The sequence below is a fragment of the Oryctolagus cuniculus genome, chromosome 20, assembly GCF_051225735.1.
Source record: "Oryctolagus cuniculus isolate XC-2025 breed Fujian yellow rabbit chromosome 20, ASM5122573v1, whole genome shotgun sequence".
NCBI classification, from domain to species: Eukaryota; Metazoa; Chordata; class Mammalia; order Lagomorpha; family Leporidae; genus Oryctolagus; species Oryctolagus cuniculus.
In genome coordinates this window covers 40457311-40477551 of record NC_142886.1, presented here as the reverse complement: position 1 = coordinate 40477551, position 20241 = coordinate 40457311, and the positions used below count along the sequence as shown (strand labels likewise).

At 47.8% G+C, this 20241-nt stretch overlaps 1 protein-coding gene across 15 annotated transcripts in view; it reads left to right on the top strand.

The window, feature by feature from the left end:
- The window catches only part of NRDE2 (NRDE-2, necessary for RNA interference, domain containing), an 85633-nt gene that overhangs the window by 29747 nt on the left and 35645 nt on the right, over nt 1-20241 (top strand). For 6 of the 15 annotated variants that reach the window (XR_016226789.1, XR_016226790.1, XM_089322645.1 and 3 more), the window contains 3 exons: nt 11748-11856; nt 13537-13761; nt 17052-17201. Coding sequence is in view for 3 of the 15 variants with exons in the window: in XM_089322645.1 (XP_089178771.1) it covers nt 11748-11856; nt 13537-13761; nt 17052-17201 (484 nt within the window). In the remaining 12 variants the exon portion in view is untranslated. Of the gene's footprint in view, nt 1-5679; nt 5776-6496; nt 6874-11747; nt 12025-13536; nt 13762-17051; nt 17202-20241 lie in introns of those variants that run through there. The other 9 variants (XR_016226792.1, XM_089322650.1, XM_089322654.1 and 6 more) reach the window with 7 other exon arrangements.

Below are 20241 nucleotides of genomic sequence, written 5' to 3'. Positions count from 1 at the left end.
AGTCTGCTGCTCCCGTGGGCCTTGGGTTAGTGGCCGCAGCAAGCCTGGCTGGGGTTGGCCGTGTGAGGATGCTAGTCCCCGCGGTGTCCGGGCTTAAACTTGGCTGTGACCTCTGCTTCTGTCCTCACAGTGTGTCCACCGTGTGTGACATTTCTCACAACCCTGAGGAAGTTCTTTTGTGATTGATGGGATTGTGGTTTTCTTTACTCATTGTTGCATACTTAGTTCAAAGTATAGTAGGAGCTAGGAGCGAGTGCTGTGTCTTAGTGGATTATGCTGCCACCTGCGGCGATGGCATCCCAAGTGGGTGCCGGTTTAGGTCCGGGCTGCTCCACTGTTGATACATCTCCCTGCTAATGCACCTGGGGTAGCAGTGGAAGGTGGTCCAAGTACTTGGGACCCTGGCACCCACGTGGGAGACCTGGAAGAAGCTCCTGGGTTCAGCCTGGCCCAGCCCTGGCTGTTGCAGTCTTTTTTTTTTTTTTTTTTTTTTTTTTTAATTATTTGAGGGGTAAAGCAACAGGGAGAGTGAGGGTGAGAGAGAGAGGTTGGTCTTCCATCCGCTGTTTCACTCCCCAAATGGCTGCAACGACCAGAGCTGGCTGATCCAAAGCCAGGAGCTTGTTTTGGGTCTCCCACGTGGGTCCAGACACTTGGGTCGTCTTCCGCTGCCCCTGTTGCAGCCTTTAGGGGAGTGAGCCATTGGATGGAAGACCGCTCCCTCTCCACTGTAACTGCCTTTCAAGTAAATAAATAAATCTTTAAAAAATAAGTGTTCAGTAACTATTTGCTGGATGGGCAAATAGTTGATCTTTTTTTAAAAATTTCTTTATTTGAAAGAGTTACAGAGAGAGGGAGAGTTAGTCCTTAATTATGTGTTACATAAAAATGTAAGTGTACCTGAAAAGTAACGGTACAAGGTAAGATGTTACAGATATCACAGGTGAACTACATGGATAATGGCTTAGACTAGAAGGTTCAGAGAAGGCTTTATGGGGGAACTCAGTTTCGAGACAAAGCCATCAGGAGGATAGGATTTTGGGCAGAAACAGTAGAAGGACATTCCAAGGCTCTCAAGACTAGAGAACTGCAGAGTGTCCAGTTTGTCTGGACATTACAGTGGCATGGGGGCACCATGGGACGTACGGTTGGGATGGTAGACATTACAGTGACCTGGGGGCACCAGGGGATGTACAGTCAGGGCGGTGGACATTATAGTGGCATGGGGGAGCCGGGGGACATAAGGTCGGGACGGTGGACATTACAGTGGCATGGGGGAGCTGGGGGAATGTAAGGTCGGGACGGTAGACATTATATTGGCCTGGGGCCACCGGGAGACGTCTGGTCAGGACGGTGGTGAGGGGGATAGTGGCCTTTAGTAATTGGCCTGGGGTCTATCCTATTTTGGGAAGGAGAAACTGAAGTTTCTAGGGAAATGTTATTGTTATTTATTTGAACCAGTATTTATTGCACATTTTCTGCATGTCCAATATGCAGGATGATGTCTGTGTAGACACTTTTTTTTTTTTAAACTAGTCTCTTTTTAAAAAGATTTATTTATTTATTTGAAAGAGTTAGAGGCAGAGATTGATAGATCATCTTGTGCGGATGCAGGGGCCCAAGCACTTGGGCCATCTTCCTCTGCTTTCCCATGCCGTAGCACAGAGCTGGATTGGAAGAGGAGCAACCGAGACTGGAACTGGTTCCCATATGGGATGTTGGCGCTGCTGGCAGAGGCTTAGCCCCTCTATTATTATTACCAAACACTTAATCCTATTTATATGATCTCTTTAACACTTAATCCTATCTATGTGATCATTCTTAACACTTAATCCTATCCATAGGATCATTTTATCGCTTAAGATGGTATTTTTGTCTCTCAGCTCAAGGGGATTTGGAGTCCCATGGCAAGTTTTTAAATTGCACCCTTAGAAGTAAGTCTGTAGGAATACATGCAGACCTGTGCGGCTTTACAGTTACAAACTTACTGCATTTCATAATCGCAACTTTAGGAACATGGTGATTCTTTCCACCATGCCCTCCCACCCACACTCCCACCCCATTTATGAATTTTTAGAATACATTTATTTATTGTAATTTTTTTTGCTATTTGTTTTTTAAGTACCTAAGATTTTTTTTTTTTAATTTGACAGAGTTAGAGAGACAGAGAGAAAGGTCTTCCTTCTGTTGGTTCACCCCCAGATAGCCACCACAGCCAGAGCTGTGCCAATCGCCAGGAGCCAGGTGTTTCTTCCTGGTCTCCCATGCGGGTGCAGGAGCCCAAGCACCTGGGCCATCCTCCACTGCCCTCCCAGGCCACAGCAGAGAGCTGGGCTGTAAGAGGAGCGACCGGGACTAGAACCTGGTGCCCATATGGGATGCCGGCTCTGCAGGCAGAGGATTAGCCAAGTGAGCCATGGCGCCAGCCCCCTAAGTACCTAAGATTTTAAAAACAGGTTTATTTGTTTATTTGAAAGGCAGACAGGATGAGAGATCTTCTGGTTCAAATGGCTGCAACAGCCCAGGGCTGGCCAGGCTAAAGCTGGGAGCCAGGAATTCCCTCTGGGTCTCCCATGTGGGTGGCAGGAGCCCACGTTCTCGGGCTGTCATCTGCTACCTTGAGGAATTGGTTTATTTATTTATTTATTAATTTTTTTTTGTTTGTTTTTTTTGACAGGCAGAGAGAAAGGTCTTCCTTTTCTGTTGCTTCACCCCCCAATGGCCGCTGTGGCCAGCGCGCTGTAGCTGGCGCACCGTGCTGATCCGAAGCCAGGAGCCAGGTGCTTCTGGTCTCCCATGCGGGTGCAGGGCCCAAGGACCTGGGCCATCCTCCACTGCACTCCCAGGCCACAGCAGAGAGCTGGACTGAAGAGGAGCAACTGGGACAGAACTGGTGCCCCAACCGGGACTAGAACCCAGGGTGCTGGCACCGCAGGCAGAGGATTAGCCTATTGAGTGGCAATGCTGGCTAATTTTTTTTTTTTTTTTGACAGGCAGAGTTAGACAGTGAGAGAGACAGAGAGAAAGGTCCTCCTTTTCCGTTGGCTCACCCTCCAAGTGGCCGCTATGCCGGCACGTTGCGGCTGGCGCGCTGCACTGATTTGAAGCCAGGAGCCAGGTGCTTCCTCCTGGTCTCCCATGCGGGTGCAGGGCCCAAGCACTTGGGCCATCCTCCACTGTACTCCCGGGCCACAGCAGAGAGCTGGCCTGGAAGAGGAGCAACCGGGACAGAATCTGGTGCCCCAGCCGGGACCAGAACCTGGGGTGCCAGCGCCACAGCCGGAGGATTAGCCTAGTGAGCCGCAGTGCCGGCTGAGGAACTGATTTAGAAGCTGAGTAGCTGGAACCCAAAAGGCACTCACTTCCATGTGGGATGTGGATAATCCCAGGTATTGGCTTAACCTGCTGTGCTGCAATTCCTACTACATTTTTTTTTTAATGTTTTAAACTTTTTTTGAGAGAGACAGGGAAAATGCATGCTTCCTTATGCTGATTCACTCCTTAAAAGCCAGCATTGTCTGGGAGCTGGAAACTCAATCCAGGTCTCCTCCATGGGTAGCAGGAACCCTATTTCTTGAATCAGTATAGTTGCTTCCAGCGCCTGCATTAGCAGGAAGCTAGACTCGGGAGCCAGAGCTGGGAGTTGAACTTGGCCACTCCAGGGTAGGATGTAGGCTTCTTCACTGGTAGGCTGAATGCTCACCTCCATATCTGTATTTCAGTCTGGTGTGGGTAGTATCTTCCTCGTCCTCAGATTGTTCCATCTTTGGCTGTTGGGAGCCTAATCAAGTTGGTGCTTGTGTCCTTTGGGTGTGACCCAGTCATTGGCAGTTTCCTTGCTTTCTGTCAGAGATGCCCAGGATTTATTGCTTAGGCCCGAACTCAGCCATTTCTCCATAGACCCCTGATTTCTTTTTGTGTAAAATAGAATAGGTATGTTAAAACCACAGGCTGGCTTTTGGGGGTATCATTGCTACAGGGCTGTCATTACCTCTATACTTTTTCAGTAGATAGACCAGGAAGAGAAAAATACATTGTGCATTCACACTGATATTTCCAGGTCACATTTAAGATTGTGAAGTTTTTACTTCATTGATTTAACTTTCTTTATGCTGAAAACCTATTCCTAGTGCTGTAACATAATTAAGTGTTCAAAATAACAGTATTAATGTTAATACTAATGTAATAATTTTTAATAATCATTAAATAATAAAATAATAACTAAGATGAATAATAGATTTTTGAAATTCTGTTCTTAGGGCATATCCCATAATGGATATACAGTCAAATCTTTTTTTTTTTTTTTTTTAAGATTATTTACTTATTTGAGAGGTAGAGTTACAGAGACAGAGAGTGAGAAAATCTTCCATCTGTTCAGTCATTCCCCAATTGGCCACAATGGCCAGAGCTGCACCAATCCAAAGCTAGGAGCCAGGAGCTTCTTCCAGGTCTCCCACACGGGTGCAGGGGCCCAAGCACTTGGGCCATCTTCCATTGCTTTCCCAGGCCATAGCAGAGAGCTGGATCAGAAGTATAGTAGCCAGGACATGAACTGGAGCCCATATGGGATGCTGTCTCTGCAGGTGGAGGCTTAACCTACTATGCAGCAGTGCCAGCCCGTCAAATCATTGTTATTTGTTTGTTTTTTAATCACTATATTTTAAGATCACTTAACATATTGGTATGGTCACTAATTTGATTTATAGTTTGGTATATTTGGTTTCATTTGTTTTCAAGTTTTAGAGATTGATTTTTCCTTTAAGATCTTGTTTTATAATGATGTAAAATATTTATGTAGTTCTAAAATTAAAAATATAAATAAGTTATATTCAGGGAAAAACCAAGCAGACTCCCATCTCTGTTCCTGTAACCCAGAGGTGTGGGGAACTTCTGGCCTGCATATAAGGTTCACAAAATCATTAGGCTGGGCCCTGCCAAGGCAGCCACAGTCAGGACTTGAGATGCAATAAATCTAAGGCAGCCTAATTTTTTTTAAAAGATTTATTTATGCCGGCACCGCGGCTCACTAGGCTAATCCTCCGCCTAGCGGCGCCGGCACTCCGGGTTCTAGTCCCGGTCGGGGCGCCAGATTCTGTCCCGGTGGCCCATCTTCCAGGCCAGCCCTCTGCTGTGGCCCGGGAGTGCAGTGGAGGATGGCCCAAGTGCTTGGGCCCTGCACCCCATGGGAGACCAGGAAAAGCACCTGGCTCCTGGCTCCTGCCATCGGATCAGCGCGGTGCGCCGGCCGCGGCGGCCATTGGAGGGTGAACCAACGGCAAAGGAAGACCTTTCTCTCTGTCTCTCTCTCTCACTGTCCACTCTGCCTGTCAAAAAAAAAAAAAAAAAAGATTCATTTATTTGAAGGGCAGAGTTATAGAGAGGCACAGGCAGAGAGAGAGGTCTTCTATCTGCTGGTGCACTCCCCATATGACCACAATGGCCAGAGCTGTGCCAGGATCTAGGAGCTTCCTCTGGGTCTCCCATGTACGTGCAGGAGCCCAAGGACTTGGACCATCTTCTGCTTTCCCAGGCCATAGCAGGGAGCTGGGTCAGAAATGGAACAGCCAGGATTCGAACTGACACCCATGTGGGATGCCGGCACCGCAGGCGGCAGCCTTTACACCCTATGCCACAGCACAAGCCCCAGGCTGATTTTTTTTTTTTTTTTTTTTTTGACAGGCAGAGTGGACAGTGAGAGAGACTGAGAGAAAGGTCTTCCTTTGCCGTTGGTTCACCCTCCAATGTCTGCCGCGCTGATCTGAAACCAGCAGCCAGGTGCTTCTCCTGGTCTCCCATGCGGGTGCAGGGCCCAAGCACTTGGGCCATCCTCCACTGCACTCCCTGGCCACAGCAGAGAGCTGGCCTGGAAGAGGGGCAACCGGGACAGAATCTAGCGCCCTGACCAGGACTAGAACCTGGTGTGCCAGCACCGCAGGCTGATTTTTAAGTTGATAATTTTGTATGGCCTGCAAATAGTGTTTTAAGTATCCACATGGCCCTTGACAGAAAGAAAGGTTCCCACCCCTGCTCTAACCCATTACTCTCCTAGTACTGGTTAGAAATGTCTGCTATTCCGTATTTTACTTTAAATACGGAGATCACTCTTAGAGCAGAGTATAGGGTCTTGCACATTCTTTTTACTGGTGCTCAGAACTCCATCTTGTGAATATTGCATACTTTATTCAACCAGTCCCCTACTAAGGACATTTGGACTGTTTCCAATTTTGTGCTATTATAAATAGAGCATTGTACTTTTTCCTTACGCTGTAAAAAGTTATTTTAAAAAAACTGGTAGTAGTAGTGGGTGCAAAATTTCAATTAAGAAAGCACTGAACTCCTGGACAGGAGAGTCCGGCAACACCTAAAGGAAGAATGAGAAGGACCCTGCTCTCACTGCACCGTTGGGGGTTAGGCTAGGACTTAAGCAGGCATCCCATTCTCCCATTCGATAAGGAATCTGCAGGGGCTACACATTCAGCAAGTTTTTTTTTTTTTTTTTTTTTTTTTTTTTTTTTTTTTTTTTTTTTTTTAAGGTTTATTTATTTGAGAAGCAGAGGCAGAGAGAGAGGTCTTCCATCTGCTGGTTTATTCCCCAAATGGCCACAGCGCCTGGAGTTGTGCCAATCCAAAGCCAGGAGCTTCCTCCAGGTCTCCCACATGGGTGTGGAGGCCCAAGCACTTGGGCCATCTTCTGCTTTCCCAGGCCATATCAGGGAGCTAGCTGGATCAGAAGTGGAGCAGTCCAGACTTGAACCAGCACCCATATGGGATATCGCCATGCAGGCGGCAGCTTTACTCGCCATGCCACAGCACTGGCCTCAACATTCAGGAACATTTAAAAGCTCACTGTTGATCTGTGGTGTTGCCAGACAGGTATAGTGCATTCATTGTGGCGAGAGCTCTTAAGTGCTGGGATATTTTTCCTGCCATCAGACTGTTTGTTATGATTGTGTGCCTAAAACAGTGTTGCTTGGGAGTCAACTATTTGGACAGGGTTGGAATGGGAAGGTGGCCTGTCAGTTCACTTACCTTTGTAATAACATGAAGCAGGTGCATTCCCATATTTGAGGGAAGAAAATAAACCTGATTTTCCTCCCCAACGCTACTTTTCTTTCTCTCTGTATCAGAAAATGGCACCACTGTTCACCCAAACCAAAACTTAGACACGTGCCCTACCACTGTTCACCCAAACCAAAACTTAGACACGAGCCCTGCCTCCCAGGTCCCCAGTTTAAGTTCTCTGTCTGGTCCTTACCAACAACTCTGAGGTTCATTAGGTTCTCTCTGCTCTCAGTACCACCCTGTAATCATTGTCATGCCCTGGATTGTAACAACCTCCCAAAACAATAGCCTTGTCTTTAGCCCTATCTTTACTCCTGGAGCTCTCTCCACACTGTAGGAAGTATGGTGTTTTTTTTTTTTTTTTAATTTTTAAACATTTATTTATTTATTTATTTATTTCAAAGGCAGGGTTACAGGGAGGCAGAGGCAGAGAGAGAGAGATCTTCCATTTGCTGGTTCGCTCTCCAAATGGCCACAGTGGCCAGAGCTGGGCTTATATGAAGCCAGGAGTCAGGAAATTCTTCTGGGTCTCCTATGTGGGTGCAGGGACCCAAGGGTTTGGTTCATCTTCTACTGCTTTCCTAGGCCATAGCAGAGAGCTGGATCAGAAATAGAGCAGCTGGGACTGGAACCAGTGTCCATGTGGGATGTTGGCACTGCAGGCAGTAACTACCTGTTACGCCACAGTGCTGGCCCCTGTAGCAAGAATTTTAAAGGGGGTCAATGTTGTGGTGTAGTGAGTTACAGCCTGCAATGCCAGCATCCCATATGGGCACTGGGTTTGTGTCCCAGCTATTCCACTTCTGATCTAGCTCTCTGCTAATGTACCTAGGAAAGCAGCGAAAGATGGCCCAAGTGCTTGGGCCCTTCACTCACATGGGAGACCTGGATGAAGCGCCTGGCTTTGGCCTGGCCCAGCCTTGGCTGTTGCAGCCATTTGGGTAGCGAACCAGTGGATGAAAGGTCTCTTTCTCTCTCCTTCTCTCCCTTTCTCTCTGTAACTTTCTTTCAAATAAATAAATAAATGTAAAAAATTGTTTTGAAGTCAAAAAAGATAAACTAAAACATTGTATGCCATTCACTGGGCTAAGTGATTTGCAATTATTAACTCATTGAGTCTTTGTATCAATTGAACGACATTGGTTCTGCTACTTGCATTTTTACAGAGGAGCAGTGGAGGTATGGAGCAGGTAGGTAGTTTGCTGAAGGTCATATGGCTTGCCTTTAAGTCACAGAGCCACAGGCAGTCTGACTTCAAATTACATGCCCTTGAACACGGCTTTGCTACTGGTGTTTTGAGCACGATAACTGACTTTGTCACTCTTATTCAAAACTCTTGGACCAACTGCCCATTCCTTTCAGTGTAAACCCAAAGTCTCTGAGGAGTTGAAGGCTCCATCTGACTAGCTCCATGGGCACCTTCTGCATCTCAGCGCCTGTGGCCCCGCCACAGTCACTGCTGACTCCCCGAGTGTCAGGCGGTCTGTTTCGGGCCTTTGCTCAGGCCAGTGCTCTCTGCCTGTGCATGTCCTAGCAGCATGTTTGCTTTCCTCCTCAGCCTTGGGATTTTAGCGGACTTGTTCTCCCAGCAGGTTTCCTGATCCATGCCTTGGTGAATTAGGGACCTAGTCACGGCTTCGTTAGACCCTGGACTTGTTCTTTTTTTTTTTTTTTTTTTTTTTTTAAATTTTTATTTATTTTATTTTTTTTTTTTGACAGGCAGAGTGGACAGTGAGAGAGAGAGACAGAGAGAGAAAGGTCTTCCTTTTGCCGTTGGTTCACCCTCCAATGGCCGCCGCTGCAGCCGGCGCACCGCGCTGATCCTGGCAGGAGCCAGGAGCCAGGTGCTTTTCCTGGTCTCCCATGGGGTGCAGGGCCCAAGCACCTGGGCCATCCTCCACTGCACTCCCTGGCCATAGCAGAGAGCTGGCCTGGAAGAGAGGCAACCGGGACAGAATCCGGCGCCCCTACCGGGACTAGAACCCGGTGTGCCGGCGCCGCAAGGTGGAGGATTAGCCTATTGAGCCACGGCGCCGGCTTATAATTTTTTTTTTTTTTTTTTTTTTTTTTTGACAGGCAGAGTGGACAGTGAGAGAGAGAGACAGAGAGAGAAAGGTCTTCCTTTTGCCGCTGGTTCACCCTCCAATGGCCGCCGCTGCAGCCGGCACACCGCGCTGATCCGATGGCAGGAGCCAGGAGCCAGGTGCTTTTCCTGGTCTCCCATGGGGTGCAGGGCCCAAGCACCTGGGCCATCCTCCACTGCACTCCCTGGCCACAGCAGAGGGCTGGCCTGGAAGAGGGGCAACCGGGACAGAATCCGGCGCCCCGACCGGGACTAGAACCCGGTGTGCCGGCGCCGCAAGGCGGAGGATTAGCCTAGTGAGCCGCGGCGCCGGCTTCTGGACTTGTTCTTTATCTTGGTTGTTGCCACATTGCATCCAGGTGGCTGCCAGTCTCTCAGCTCTGTGAGCATAGTGTTGTGTTTGTCTTGTTCTCATGTATCCCCAGCACCTGCAGTAGTACCTGAGTCTTGCAGGAAAAAATCCTGAATGAAAAACAAAAACCTCCGTGAGGTCAGTGTTTTGTTGCACAGCTCATTTGAGCTCCGGCTCTGCTGACTCCAGAGCCTGTGTTAGAAGCGCCCTGCGCTGTTGCAGTGTTGAGGTTTGGTCGTTTCTTCCTCGCTGTTGGAATCTTGAGCCTTTTCAGGTTAACCGCAGGTTCCCTCCCACAGCAGGCTGCACTTCGCTCATAGTCACTGTCTCACTTGCTGCTGCTTTTGCACAAATAAGTTTGTATTCTTAGACTCTTTGTCAGAAAATAGGGTTTTGATCAGAATGAGGAGGTTGGTTTATTCTTTTGAAAGGAACAAACATCTTCCCTAATATTTATGGTAATTTACTTACACAGTTGTCCCTAGAAATGTTGTTTTTAAATTATCTCTGGATATCTAGATCTCTCACTTACCTCTGGGTTCATTTAAGGAAACTATTAATCAGTGCTATTTTGTGACAGCAGAATGAGGAATGAATGTAGAACTTGGATATCTTACCCAATTATAATTCAGAATTTATTTTAAAGTTTAAGCCTACTCGTGAAAGTCTTTCTTTCCTCTCTCCAGGGTAGAATTGAAGTATTTTCACTAGTGAGGAAGAAATAGAGTTATATTTTAGCAAAAAGCATTCAATGCTAATTCATTATGTTCTTTTGTGTTCAGTTTCTTGGAAAGGTTGTACCTGCTGCAGTTATCCCAGGTAGCTGCCCATTTTTATTAAGCAGTGGTTCTGAAGTGGCTTCTTGGCCCATGTTTCCACCTTTCTTCCTTCAGAGCCGTGTATGTGCCACAGTACCAGCGTCCAGGCAAGTTGCAGCCACAGTCTGTTTGCCAAGCCACAAGACCCAAATATCTGTCAGCAGTTAGATCCTCTCTCTTAAACCCTAGGCATTTGGTATCTTGCTGGTCTTCCCTGTAATCTGTTGCATTCTGCTTACTATTGACACAGTTGTCTAAACATATTTGATTTTTGTCAAGCACTGTAAATTATATGAGGATAAAGTAATTTTTGAAAAGGACTTTGCAATTTGATTAATAAAGCATCTTTAATCTGACAGCTTTCTCCAGGATTCTGTTCAACTAAAATCAGATGTATTATTTTATTGTTTATTTCTTTGAAAGACGGAGAGACAGAGGAGAGACAGAGACTTTCCATCTGCCAGTTCATCTCCACATGGTCACAATGGCCAGGGTTAGGCTAGGCCGAAGCCAAGAGCCAGGAGTTTCAGCCGGGTCTCCCACATGGGTGGCAGGGGCCCAAGCACTTGGGCTGTCCACTGCTTCCCAGGTATGTGAGCAGGAAGCTGGATAAGAAGTGGTACCCCCAGTGCTCACATGGATACCAGCATCCCAGGATGTGGCTAACCCGCTGTGCCATAGCACTGACCCTGGGATATTTTTTAAAAGATCCTAATCTTCTGTCACAGCAGCTTTTATGCATGGTTTGACTTTTTAACTTAGGAATTATCTGAATCAGATTTGAAGTCATTGGAACGGAATGCTTTGGAACATTCGTGCTCATGAGCCCGTGTCAGTGGAATATGTAAAGCCTTGTTGCCTTTTGGGCTGTGCTTGTTAGAATGACTTTTGCTTAAGCTGCAGCCTAATATACCACAAAACGATTTCACTCTTAAATATTTTACAGTGTGTTTAAACGGGCCATGCTCTGTGAAACACAGATTTCATGGATTCCATTGGGCTTTTGTGGGCCGTTCAAAATGTCTGCTGCGGCAAACGCTTAGTCTGGCAGTTAAAATGCCAGTGTCCCATCATGTAGTAAGTACCTGGGTCAGTACCTGACACTTTGTCCTGCCTCCACCTTCTTACTAAAGCAGATTCTGGGAGGCAGTGGTGATGGCTCAAATAATTGGGTTCCTGTCACTCACATTGGAGACACAAGTTGAGTTTCTAGCTCCCTGCTTGGTCCCAGCCCAGCCCTGACCTTTTTGAGCATTTATGGAGTGAACCAGCAGATGGGGTGCTCTGACACGTGTACTGTCTCTGTCTCATAAATAAAGTGACTGACATCGGCCGTGAATTAGGAAGTCACCTGATAAGATGGGTGGATTTCTTGCTTTAGAAGTCACATTGAGCTAATTTCATTGATCTCTTGTCCCTTTTGCATGTGCAGAATTAGACTGGCTGAGCAACCCTAGCTTTTGTGTTGGAAGCCTGCCGTCGCTGAGCCACCAAACTGAGGAGCCCACGGCCCTGGTTTCTGAAGGGGCACCACTGCCAAGGTAGCCTTCTCACCAGGTGTTGGTATTCACCGGATCCCTGTCTGCAGCGTGGCTGAGGTGACACCCCGAGAGACCCTGTGGTAGCAGAGCTCCATCAGCTCTTCATCTGACTTCATTTTCCCAGACCTCATTCTACCCATCATGCCTCTGTCCCTTTGCATTGCACTGGTGAGGACCTGTCACAGTTAGTGCCTTTAAGTAGCCATGAGGGAATTGGCCTCATTGTGCTTCGTGAGTAACTTTACTAACTGTGTGAGTGACCCTTAGGATATTGTAATTCAGGTATTTCTTTAGTTGGCTTTCTTTTTCCTGTAGAAATAGAAGGAGCTTATATAATGTGGGGTAAGATCTATGAACACATCAGGGGAAGCATAATCTGTACCCAGCTGTGAAAGAATTTTGTTGTAAATCATGGAATTAAGAAATGTCTCTCGCAGATATAGACTAAATGGCCGTATTAATAGGTGAAAATCCTGTAAAACCCTGTACCCAAAATGTTCATGAAACCTTTGGAAATGGAGACCAGTTGATGCCCAAGAGAGCGTTTGCAGATATTTTAGTAATGAGGAAGAAGTGCTCATTGTCAGCTTTCAAGATAGGGACCATAATTAACTTTCTACTACACTAAGGACGTGTTAGCCTATAATGTATGGCATTGAACAGAAGTCTTTTATGAGGTTACTTTAAAAATACTGTATCTGATGGGCTGGCATTGTGGCACACCAGGTTAAGCCTCTACCTGCGATGTGATGCTGGCATTCCATATGAACACTGGTTTGAGTCCTGGCTTCTCCACTTCCGATCTACCTCCCTGCTAATACAACTGGGAAAGCAGTGGAAGATGGTCCAAATACTTGGGCTTTTGCCATCCATGTGGGAGACCTGATAGAGTTCTAGGCTCCTGGCTTTGGCCTGGCCCAGTCCCCACTGCTGTGGCCATTTGGGGAGTGAACCAGCAGATAGAAGATCTTCCCCTATCCTCCTGACCCCTGTAACTCTGCCTTTCAAATACGTTAGTTTTAAAAAATTGTTTCTAATAGTATATTTGATAAAACAGCTGGTAAGTTATTTTCACCTAAAGTTGAATATAAAATCTTGAGAAAGTTCATGAGCTAGAAATAGACAGAGATATTGATCTTCCATCCACTGGTTTATTCCCCAAAAGTCTGCAACAGCCAGGATGGCCAGGCCAAAGCCAGGAGCCCAAAACTCCAACTAGGTCTCCTACATGGGTGGCAGGGACTCAGGTACTTGACCTGTCGTCTGCTGCCTCCCAGACGGCATTAGCAGGAAGCGGGCTTGGAAGCAGAGGGGCTGGAAATCAGACTGGCACTCTGATGGGGGATGTGGGCATCCCGAGTGGCAGCTTAACATGTTGTGCCCTCGTGCCTGCCTCAGGTTTATTTTTTAGTTCCATTTTTGCAGACTTTTTAAGTACTCTCATGTACATGTAAAAGTATGTATTTAGAAACTATTAAAATCAGAATTTCTTCATTTGTTGTGCCCTTAGTTCTAATTGTTAAGTCTAAGGTGAACCGTAGTTCTGGGAGGCACCATGTCACATGTAGGCAAATGGTAAATCTGAGCATTTAGCGTTCCCTATTGCATGTTTACTTTCTTACATGTTATTTTCTGAGTGTCTCTTTTAAAAACAATACTAAAGTCGATTTTCTCAATCAGGAGTTCTCTGAAATCAGAACCTGCAGATGAAAGTGACACCGACCAGAAGCTCATCCAAACAAGCAGAAAAAAGAAGAAAGAGAGGAAGAAGAAGAGGAAGCATCAGCATCACAGGAAGACAAAGAGAAGACGCGGGCAGTCTGGCAGCAGCGAGTCTGCGCCGGACACTGATTCTGCCGAGGACGGGCCCTCCAGGGGCAGCAGGAGGGCCTCCGAGAAACCAGGGTAGGTTGGAGTCTTGGGCGCTGTGACGGGTAAATCTTGGACGTTCTCCCGTGATTGCTGCTCCAGGATAGGTGTTTGATTATTCAGCCATTCTGGCACAAGAGGGCTCTAGCACTACGGCAGCTTCTGAAGAAAAGGGAAAATTAGGGACACGACTTTATCTGTGAAATGTTACTAAAGTAATGGTTATGTTAGTACCTGATTCAGATCAGAAGTCTGGGGGGTTTTCAGAGACGGGAGCTGTGCCACTTGGTAGGTGGATGGGGCATGCGTTAAGGGGTTGGGGCTTCTGTGTCTGAGGGCTGCTGGCCTTCACCTGGTCAGAGAGTAAGAGGAAAGTCTCGCATCTCCTGTGTGTCTTCCACTCAGCACTCCTGTCAGCACCCGTGTGTGTGCGCACATTCTTGCCGGAAGAGGTTAGTGCAGTGCCGAGGTAGTCCTTGCTTCCCTTCGCCTCCTCTTCCACTGCTTTCCCAGCCCATAGCAGAGAGCTGGATCAGAAGTGGAGCAGCCGGGACTGGAACCGGCACCCATATGGGATGCAGGCACTGTGGGCATCAGCTTTACCTGCTGCGCCAGTTACAGCACCCCCTTCTCCTCCTCTGGTTCCACAATGGCTCAGGACCACTGTGTTGAAGATGTAGAACAGCTCGTGACCAAAGTACTCAGACTCTTTCCTTGGGGTCTGTGTCTCTCCCGTGTGTCACTCTGCTGTCCATGCTGAGCAAGTTGAAGTCACTGGACACAGTGGTCACAGCTTAGGTGCTCAGTCTAGCTTTCCCTCTGCCTTGTTGACCAGCCTCTGCATAGACAAGTGCTTTGCCTCCACGTCAGGTGAGTGGTGTGTGGTGAAACCTCCTGGATCACCGCTCATTTCATTTTTTTATTTGCTCATATGGTTTACAAGAGAGAAAATTCAAGTACTTTTCCAGGGCATACTTTAAAAATATCAGTGCCATTGAGATTTTTGCAGCTCTTCAGAGATTGTTTCCTTTGTTATGTGCTTGGAAGTCCCATGGATGTCAGGGAGAGCTCTGTGTGGAACAAGTCTGGAATCAGAGAGGCACGCACTGCTGTCTTCTGAAGTCTTCGTCATCGGTGGGGACAGTTGCAGGCCTCTGTGGCTCCAGGAAGCCAGGTCATGGACCTCTGTGTACTATGGGTGCTATACCCACAACCCAAGGTTGCCCTTAGGAAGAAAAAGCCAAGGAGTGAGGAAGGATCCAGCTGGGATGAATGTCCAGTTGTGTTCCATGTGTGTCTGGATGTGAGGACAGGAGCCAGGCTTAGCTTACTCAGCACTGTGGCCCCAGCACTTGCACAAGGCCTCCTCAAGTGGTATTCTGTGGGTTTTTGTTTACGAATGAATGGATGTCTAGATTATGAATATTTATCTTAGTATGTCTTCAAGCAAGCTCCTTTAATTATATCTTCTGAAAACTCAGCTTTCAGTTACTTGTCCTTTTTTCTACCTGAGGAAATTGATTTTAAAGGATTTCCCCAGACCACAAAGGAACTGCCATTAGAATGTGAAAAAATTCATTGCAGCCTGCGCTTTAACTGCATCAGAGGGGCTTTTGACAGCCTCTTGCTTGTTTTATGGCCCAGATAGCATTTTTAAGTTGCTCCTTCACTTTCTTGCTGTTAACTGTACAGTCTTTCTGGAAGGTGCTTTGGAAGAATTGCTTGTTTTTCCCCAAACAGGGACTGAGGGAGTCGCTTGCGTGAGAGGCTTTTGGTGATGTCAGGGCAGTGTGTTCACAGGGGTGGCGGTGGGCACACCACAGGGACAGCTTCCCGGAGACTGAAGCTGCTGACTTCCCTTCGTTTCTTAGCCTGAGCTTTTCTTCACCCTTGGGTGCGGCAGAGGCTTTCTCGCGCACAGCCCAGCACTGTTTCCTGACCCCAGAACCAGAGCCACCCCGGGGGTGGTCTGCAGCTGGCCCACATTTTATTTTCTTGCACAGTTGCCTTTATAGTTCTTTCTGGAATGCATCATTGTGTTGCTTTTATTTTTCTTTTTTTTGGGGGGGGGGGGTGGTTTGGAAGACAGTTACAAAGAAGGGAAGAGAAAGAGGGGTCTTCCATCTGCTGGTTCACTCCACAAAGGCTGCAACAGCGAGGGCTGGGCCAGGCTGAAGCCAGGAACCAGGAGCTTCTTCCAGGTCTCCCACGTGGGTGCAGGGGCCTAAACACTTGGGCCACCTTTTGCTGCTTTTCCAGGTGCATTAGGGAGCTGGATCGGGAGCAGAACAGCTGGGTCTTGAACGGGTGCCCATATGGGATGCTGGCATTGCAGGTGGATGCCAAACCTGCTGTGCCACAATGCTGGTCCCATCATTGTGTTTCTAGTGGGCTCTCTCTCCCACCTTTCATGGAGCCCTAAGGTTTGGTGGACAGAAAACCCTCCACAGTTGTTCTGAAGGTGAGCGTGTTAAAATCACCGTGTGTTGTAACCTGAGGCTCACTGCCTGACATACTTATTAGTAACCGCTTTGGGTTCCTGAACTGCCATTGCCTTGTACTTGCTACCAAGAATGATTTGGAAACCTGGAGATCTTTGTATCTGGGCTGAGCTAAAAAGCAAGGATTGAACGATGGTGAAGGGCTGTTCTCGTGGCCTTGGCAGCTTCTTGTGTCAGCAACATTAGAAACTGATTTTCTATAGAGGAAGAAAGATGCTGGGTGCCGGAAAATCCTCTTCCTCTCACGTGACTCCTAGGGAGGAGGTTCCCTGTGTGTCTGTGGATTGGGTCTCAACCTGCCGTGGACTGCAGCCTGTTCCCTCCCTGCCTGTTGGCCAGGTGTGGGCAAAACACTGGGCACAGAGCCCAGACTCACAGTGAGACTGGGACCAGTTCAGCTTACACAGGAGCCTGAACCAGTCAGAGCAGTGGCTCTTGGTTTTCAGTTGGAATAAAATGAGCACTTTGAGGTGAGTTAGGTGAAGGAAAGATGGCCGACTTCAGGGTCAGTGGTTTTTCACCTGTGAAGTTGTGGTAGTTCCCTCTGCTTAGCACTCTGGTGCCTTGGAGCAGGAGTGTTTCTTAGAAAAATCCCTTGTGTAAAGTGTCATTTGTGGCGATGGGCTTTGCCTGCTTTGGAGAACTCTTCCCAGAGCTAGAGTTGCCCTCCCCTCTCTCTGGCAGGTGCGCATTCTGTGGGCTTAGGTGTTCCCTGCATGAGTGGTGTGAACATTTAGCTTGCATATTTCTGAAAATGCCATGTCTCACTGAGAGATTTCTGAAGTATGTGTCCCTTTTCTTTCTTCACTCTCTCGTGTCCCACAGTCCAGGAAGTAACTCTGCTGCCGAGACTGGACGTCGCCTTGTTTGGCTTGAGGATGTCCAGGCTGTGACTGGAGAAACCTTCAGAACAGATAAGAAGCCTGATCCTGCCAACTGGGAGTATAAGTCTCTCTACCGCGGGGATATAGCAAGGTATCCGTCATGTTTTCCCTCATTTCGCTGGTGACGTTCTTTCTCCTCTGAACTCTCAGCACTGACTGCCTGTGTGTCTCTCGTGGGTAGGTTCTGTTGGGCTTCATGGATTACTGAGTTTTTGAGGCACAGTTCTCATGTCGTGTTGGGAAATGAGAGCTTACACCTGAGGTCATGGGAGGCCTTAGTTAGTCCTAGTGCTTGGCCTAGTGCCTGGCATGGCACATGTTCAACATTGGTTGATTTAACTTTTACAAGGTATTTTTAGATTCATTCATTGTGATAGAAGTGTCTAATCTGTATGCTGTTTTACAAAGTGATGGGGGCCTTTTATTTATCTGCCTTCCATGTGTGTCCTTAACAAATGAGATTTAATGGCCGGCGCCGTGGCTCACTAGGCTAATCCTCCGCCTAGCGGTGCCGGCACACCGGGTTCTAGTCCCGGTCGGGGCGCCGGATTCTGCCCCAGTTGCCCCTCTTCCAGGCCAGCTCTCTGCTGTGGCCAGGGAGTGCAGTGGAGGATGGCCCAGGTACTTGGGCCCTGCACCCCATGGGAGACCAGGATAAGTACCTGGTTCCTGCCATCGGATCAGCGCGGTGCGCCGGCCGCGGCGGCCATTGGAGGGTGAACCAATGGTAAAGGAAGACCTTTCTCTCTGTCTCTCTCTCACTGTCCACTCTGCCTGTCAAAAAAAAAAAAACAAAAAAACAAAAAAACAAAAAAACAAATGAGATTTAATGGTAATGACTTTTTCCAAAATGTTTATAGCACATGCGATCAGATAATTATAAAAATAAGTGAAGGTTTTTGCTTCAGTAATGTGTTTGAAGTTTTCTGATCTGTCAGTCAAAAATATTTGAGGGTCAGGGGTTTGGCATAGTGGTTAAGATATGCTTACAACACCGACATCTCATGATGGAGTGTGGCTGCACTCCCTGTTCTACCTTCCTGCTTATGGTGCCCTCAGAGGCAGCAGGGGATGGCTAAACTACCTGGGTCCTTGCCACCCACCTTAGACCCTTGGATTGAGTTCCCGCTTCAGCCTGGCCCAGTGCTGGCTGTTGTAGCCATTTGGGGAGTGAGTCAGTGCATGGGAAATTCTCTTAGTCTGTTTCTAACACACACAGTGTCTGTGTGCCCATCTTTCTGCCTTTCAAATAACTGAAATTTTTAAATTTTTTTTTACTTTTTTTAAAAAGATTTATTTTATTTATTTGAAAGTCAGTTACACAGAGAGAGAGAAGGAGAGGCAGAGAGAGAGAGAGAGGTCTTCATTCTGCTACTCCCCAAATAGCCATAATGGCCGGAGCTGTGCCCATCCGAAGCCAGGAGCCAGGAGCTTCTTCTGGGTCTCCCACATGGGTGCAGGGCCCAAGTACTTGGGCCATCTTCTACTGCTTTCCCAGGCCACAGCAGAGAGCTGAATCAGAAGAAGAGCAGCTGGGACTGGAACCGGCAGCCCTATGGGATGCTGGCATTGCAGGTGGAGGATCAACCCACTGCGCCACAGCGCTGGCCCCTTACTGCATTCTTATCTTGTTCAATGCTCCTGTGCCACCACTGTCCAGTGCCACAGATGTGGGGGGTGCCCAGTGAAAGATGGGGAAGCCAGCAAACTCGGCTAGGGTGTGCAGGCGTATCGTGGTCCTGTGCTCATTCTTTCCCTGCCGTCACGCTGTCTGATCCTCGAAGCTGCTCCGTGAGCATGAGCACAGCACTCTTGCTTTGCAGGAAGGAAGAAGCATCTCAGAGAGTTAAGTAGCTAACTGCTCGGGGTCTCGCAGCCAGGAAGTAGCAGGCTTGGGACTTGAACCTGTTTCTCTGGCCTCACATGTTCTTTCATGCTCCACAAGTACAGCTGAGACAGGTAGTGTGGAAAGGCATCGTCTCGACCTGGAGGCAGGGACTCGGGTTCTTGCTGGGACTTTGCAGCTTCTTAGCGCTGTAATCCCAGGCAGGTCCCCCAGAACCTGAGTCTTGTTTCTCCACTGTAAGTTGAGAGGACTGATTCTTGCCTGCTGTGTCCTCAAATGTCAGAGATATTTGGTAAGGAGTTGGAAATTGGTGTGCAGATATTAAGGGTTATTATTAGTAGGTCAGAAAGGAAAAAAAAATTAACAAAGAATGGCTTCTAAGCTTCTGCTAATGAACGGCTGAGGCCTTAGCAAGAGAGCACTTAGAGACAACGATATTAAACAGCAGAGATCCTGCTGTTACAGAGATGGCGTGGCTGTGCGTCCCGGTAACTCAGTGCGCTTGGGTGAGGTCCACCTGTGTTAATGGCTGTGTCACTGTTGTGTCCAGGCCTAGCATGGTCTTTAGCCCATGGCACTGGGAGGTGGTCGAGGATGGTGCAGACGTTGTCAGGGACTGAGCTTGCACACTTCAAGAGGGACACTGATAACTGGGGGCTCAGGAGGGTGGCAGGACCCTGGGGTGCCAGATGTGAGGATGTGGTCTGGTCGTTTAAGCCTTGTTGGACTGTCTTTGGAAAGGCAGAGTGACAGTGTGCTTTGTGACTTGTAAGATTAGCGGGTAGAAGTTTCAGGGCCCAGCTTTGGCTTTGTATAAAAGCGTACCTCATGCTAGTGTGGGCCTCCCAGCAGTGACAGTGACGTGGTGTGTGTTGGAGAAGTGTGGTCAACAGGGGCTGGTTTCTGATAGTGTGAACGTTGGAGTCAGATCACCCTCAGAAAATTGCTTGGCACTTCAGCTCAGTCTTCTCTCCATTTTTGAAATAGATCATTATTTCTTTGACTATAAACCAGATAAAACAGTTGGCTTCCATTGAGGAGCCATGTTGTTGTTGTTGTTGTTTTTTAAGATTTATTTATTTGAAAGGCAGTTAGAGGCAGAGGCAGAGAGAGAGAGGTTTTCCATCCACTGATTCACTCCCCAAATGGCCACAATGGCCAGAGCTGGGCCAATCCAAAGCCACGTGGGTGCAGGGGCCCAAGGTCTTGGGCGGTTTTCTTCTGCTTCTCCAGGCACATTAGCAAGGAGCTGGATTGGAAGTAGAGCAGCCAGGACTCGAATTTG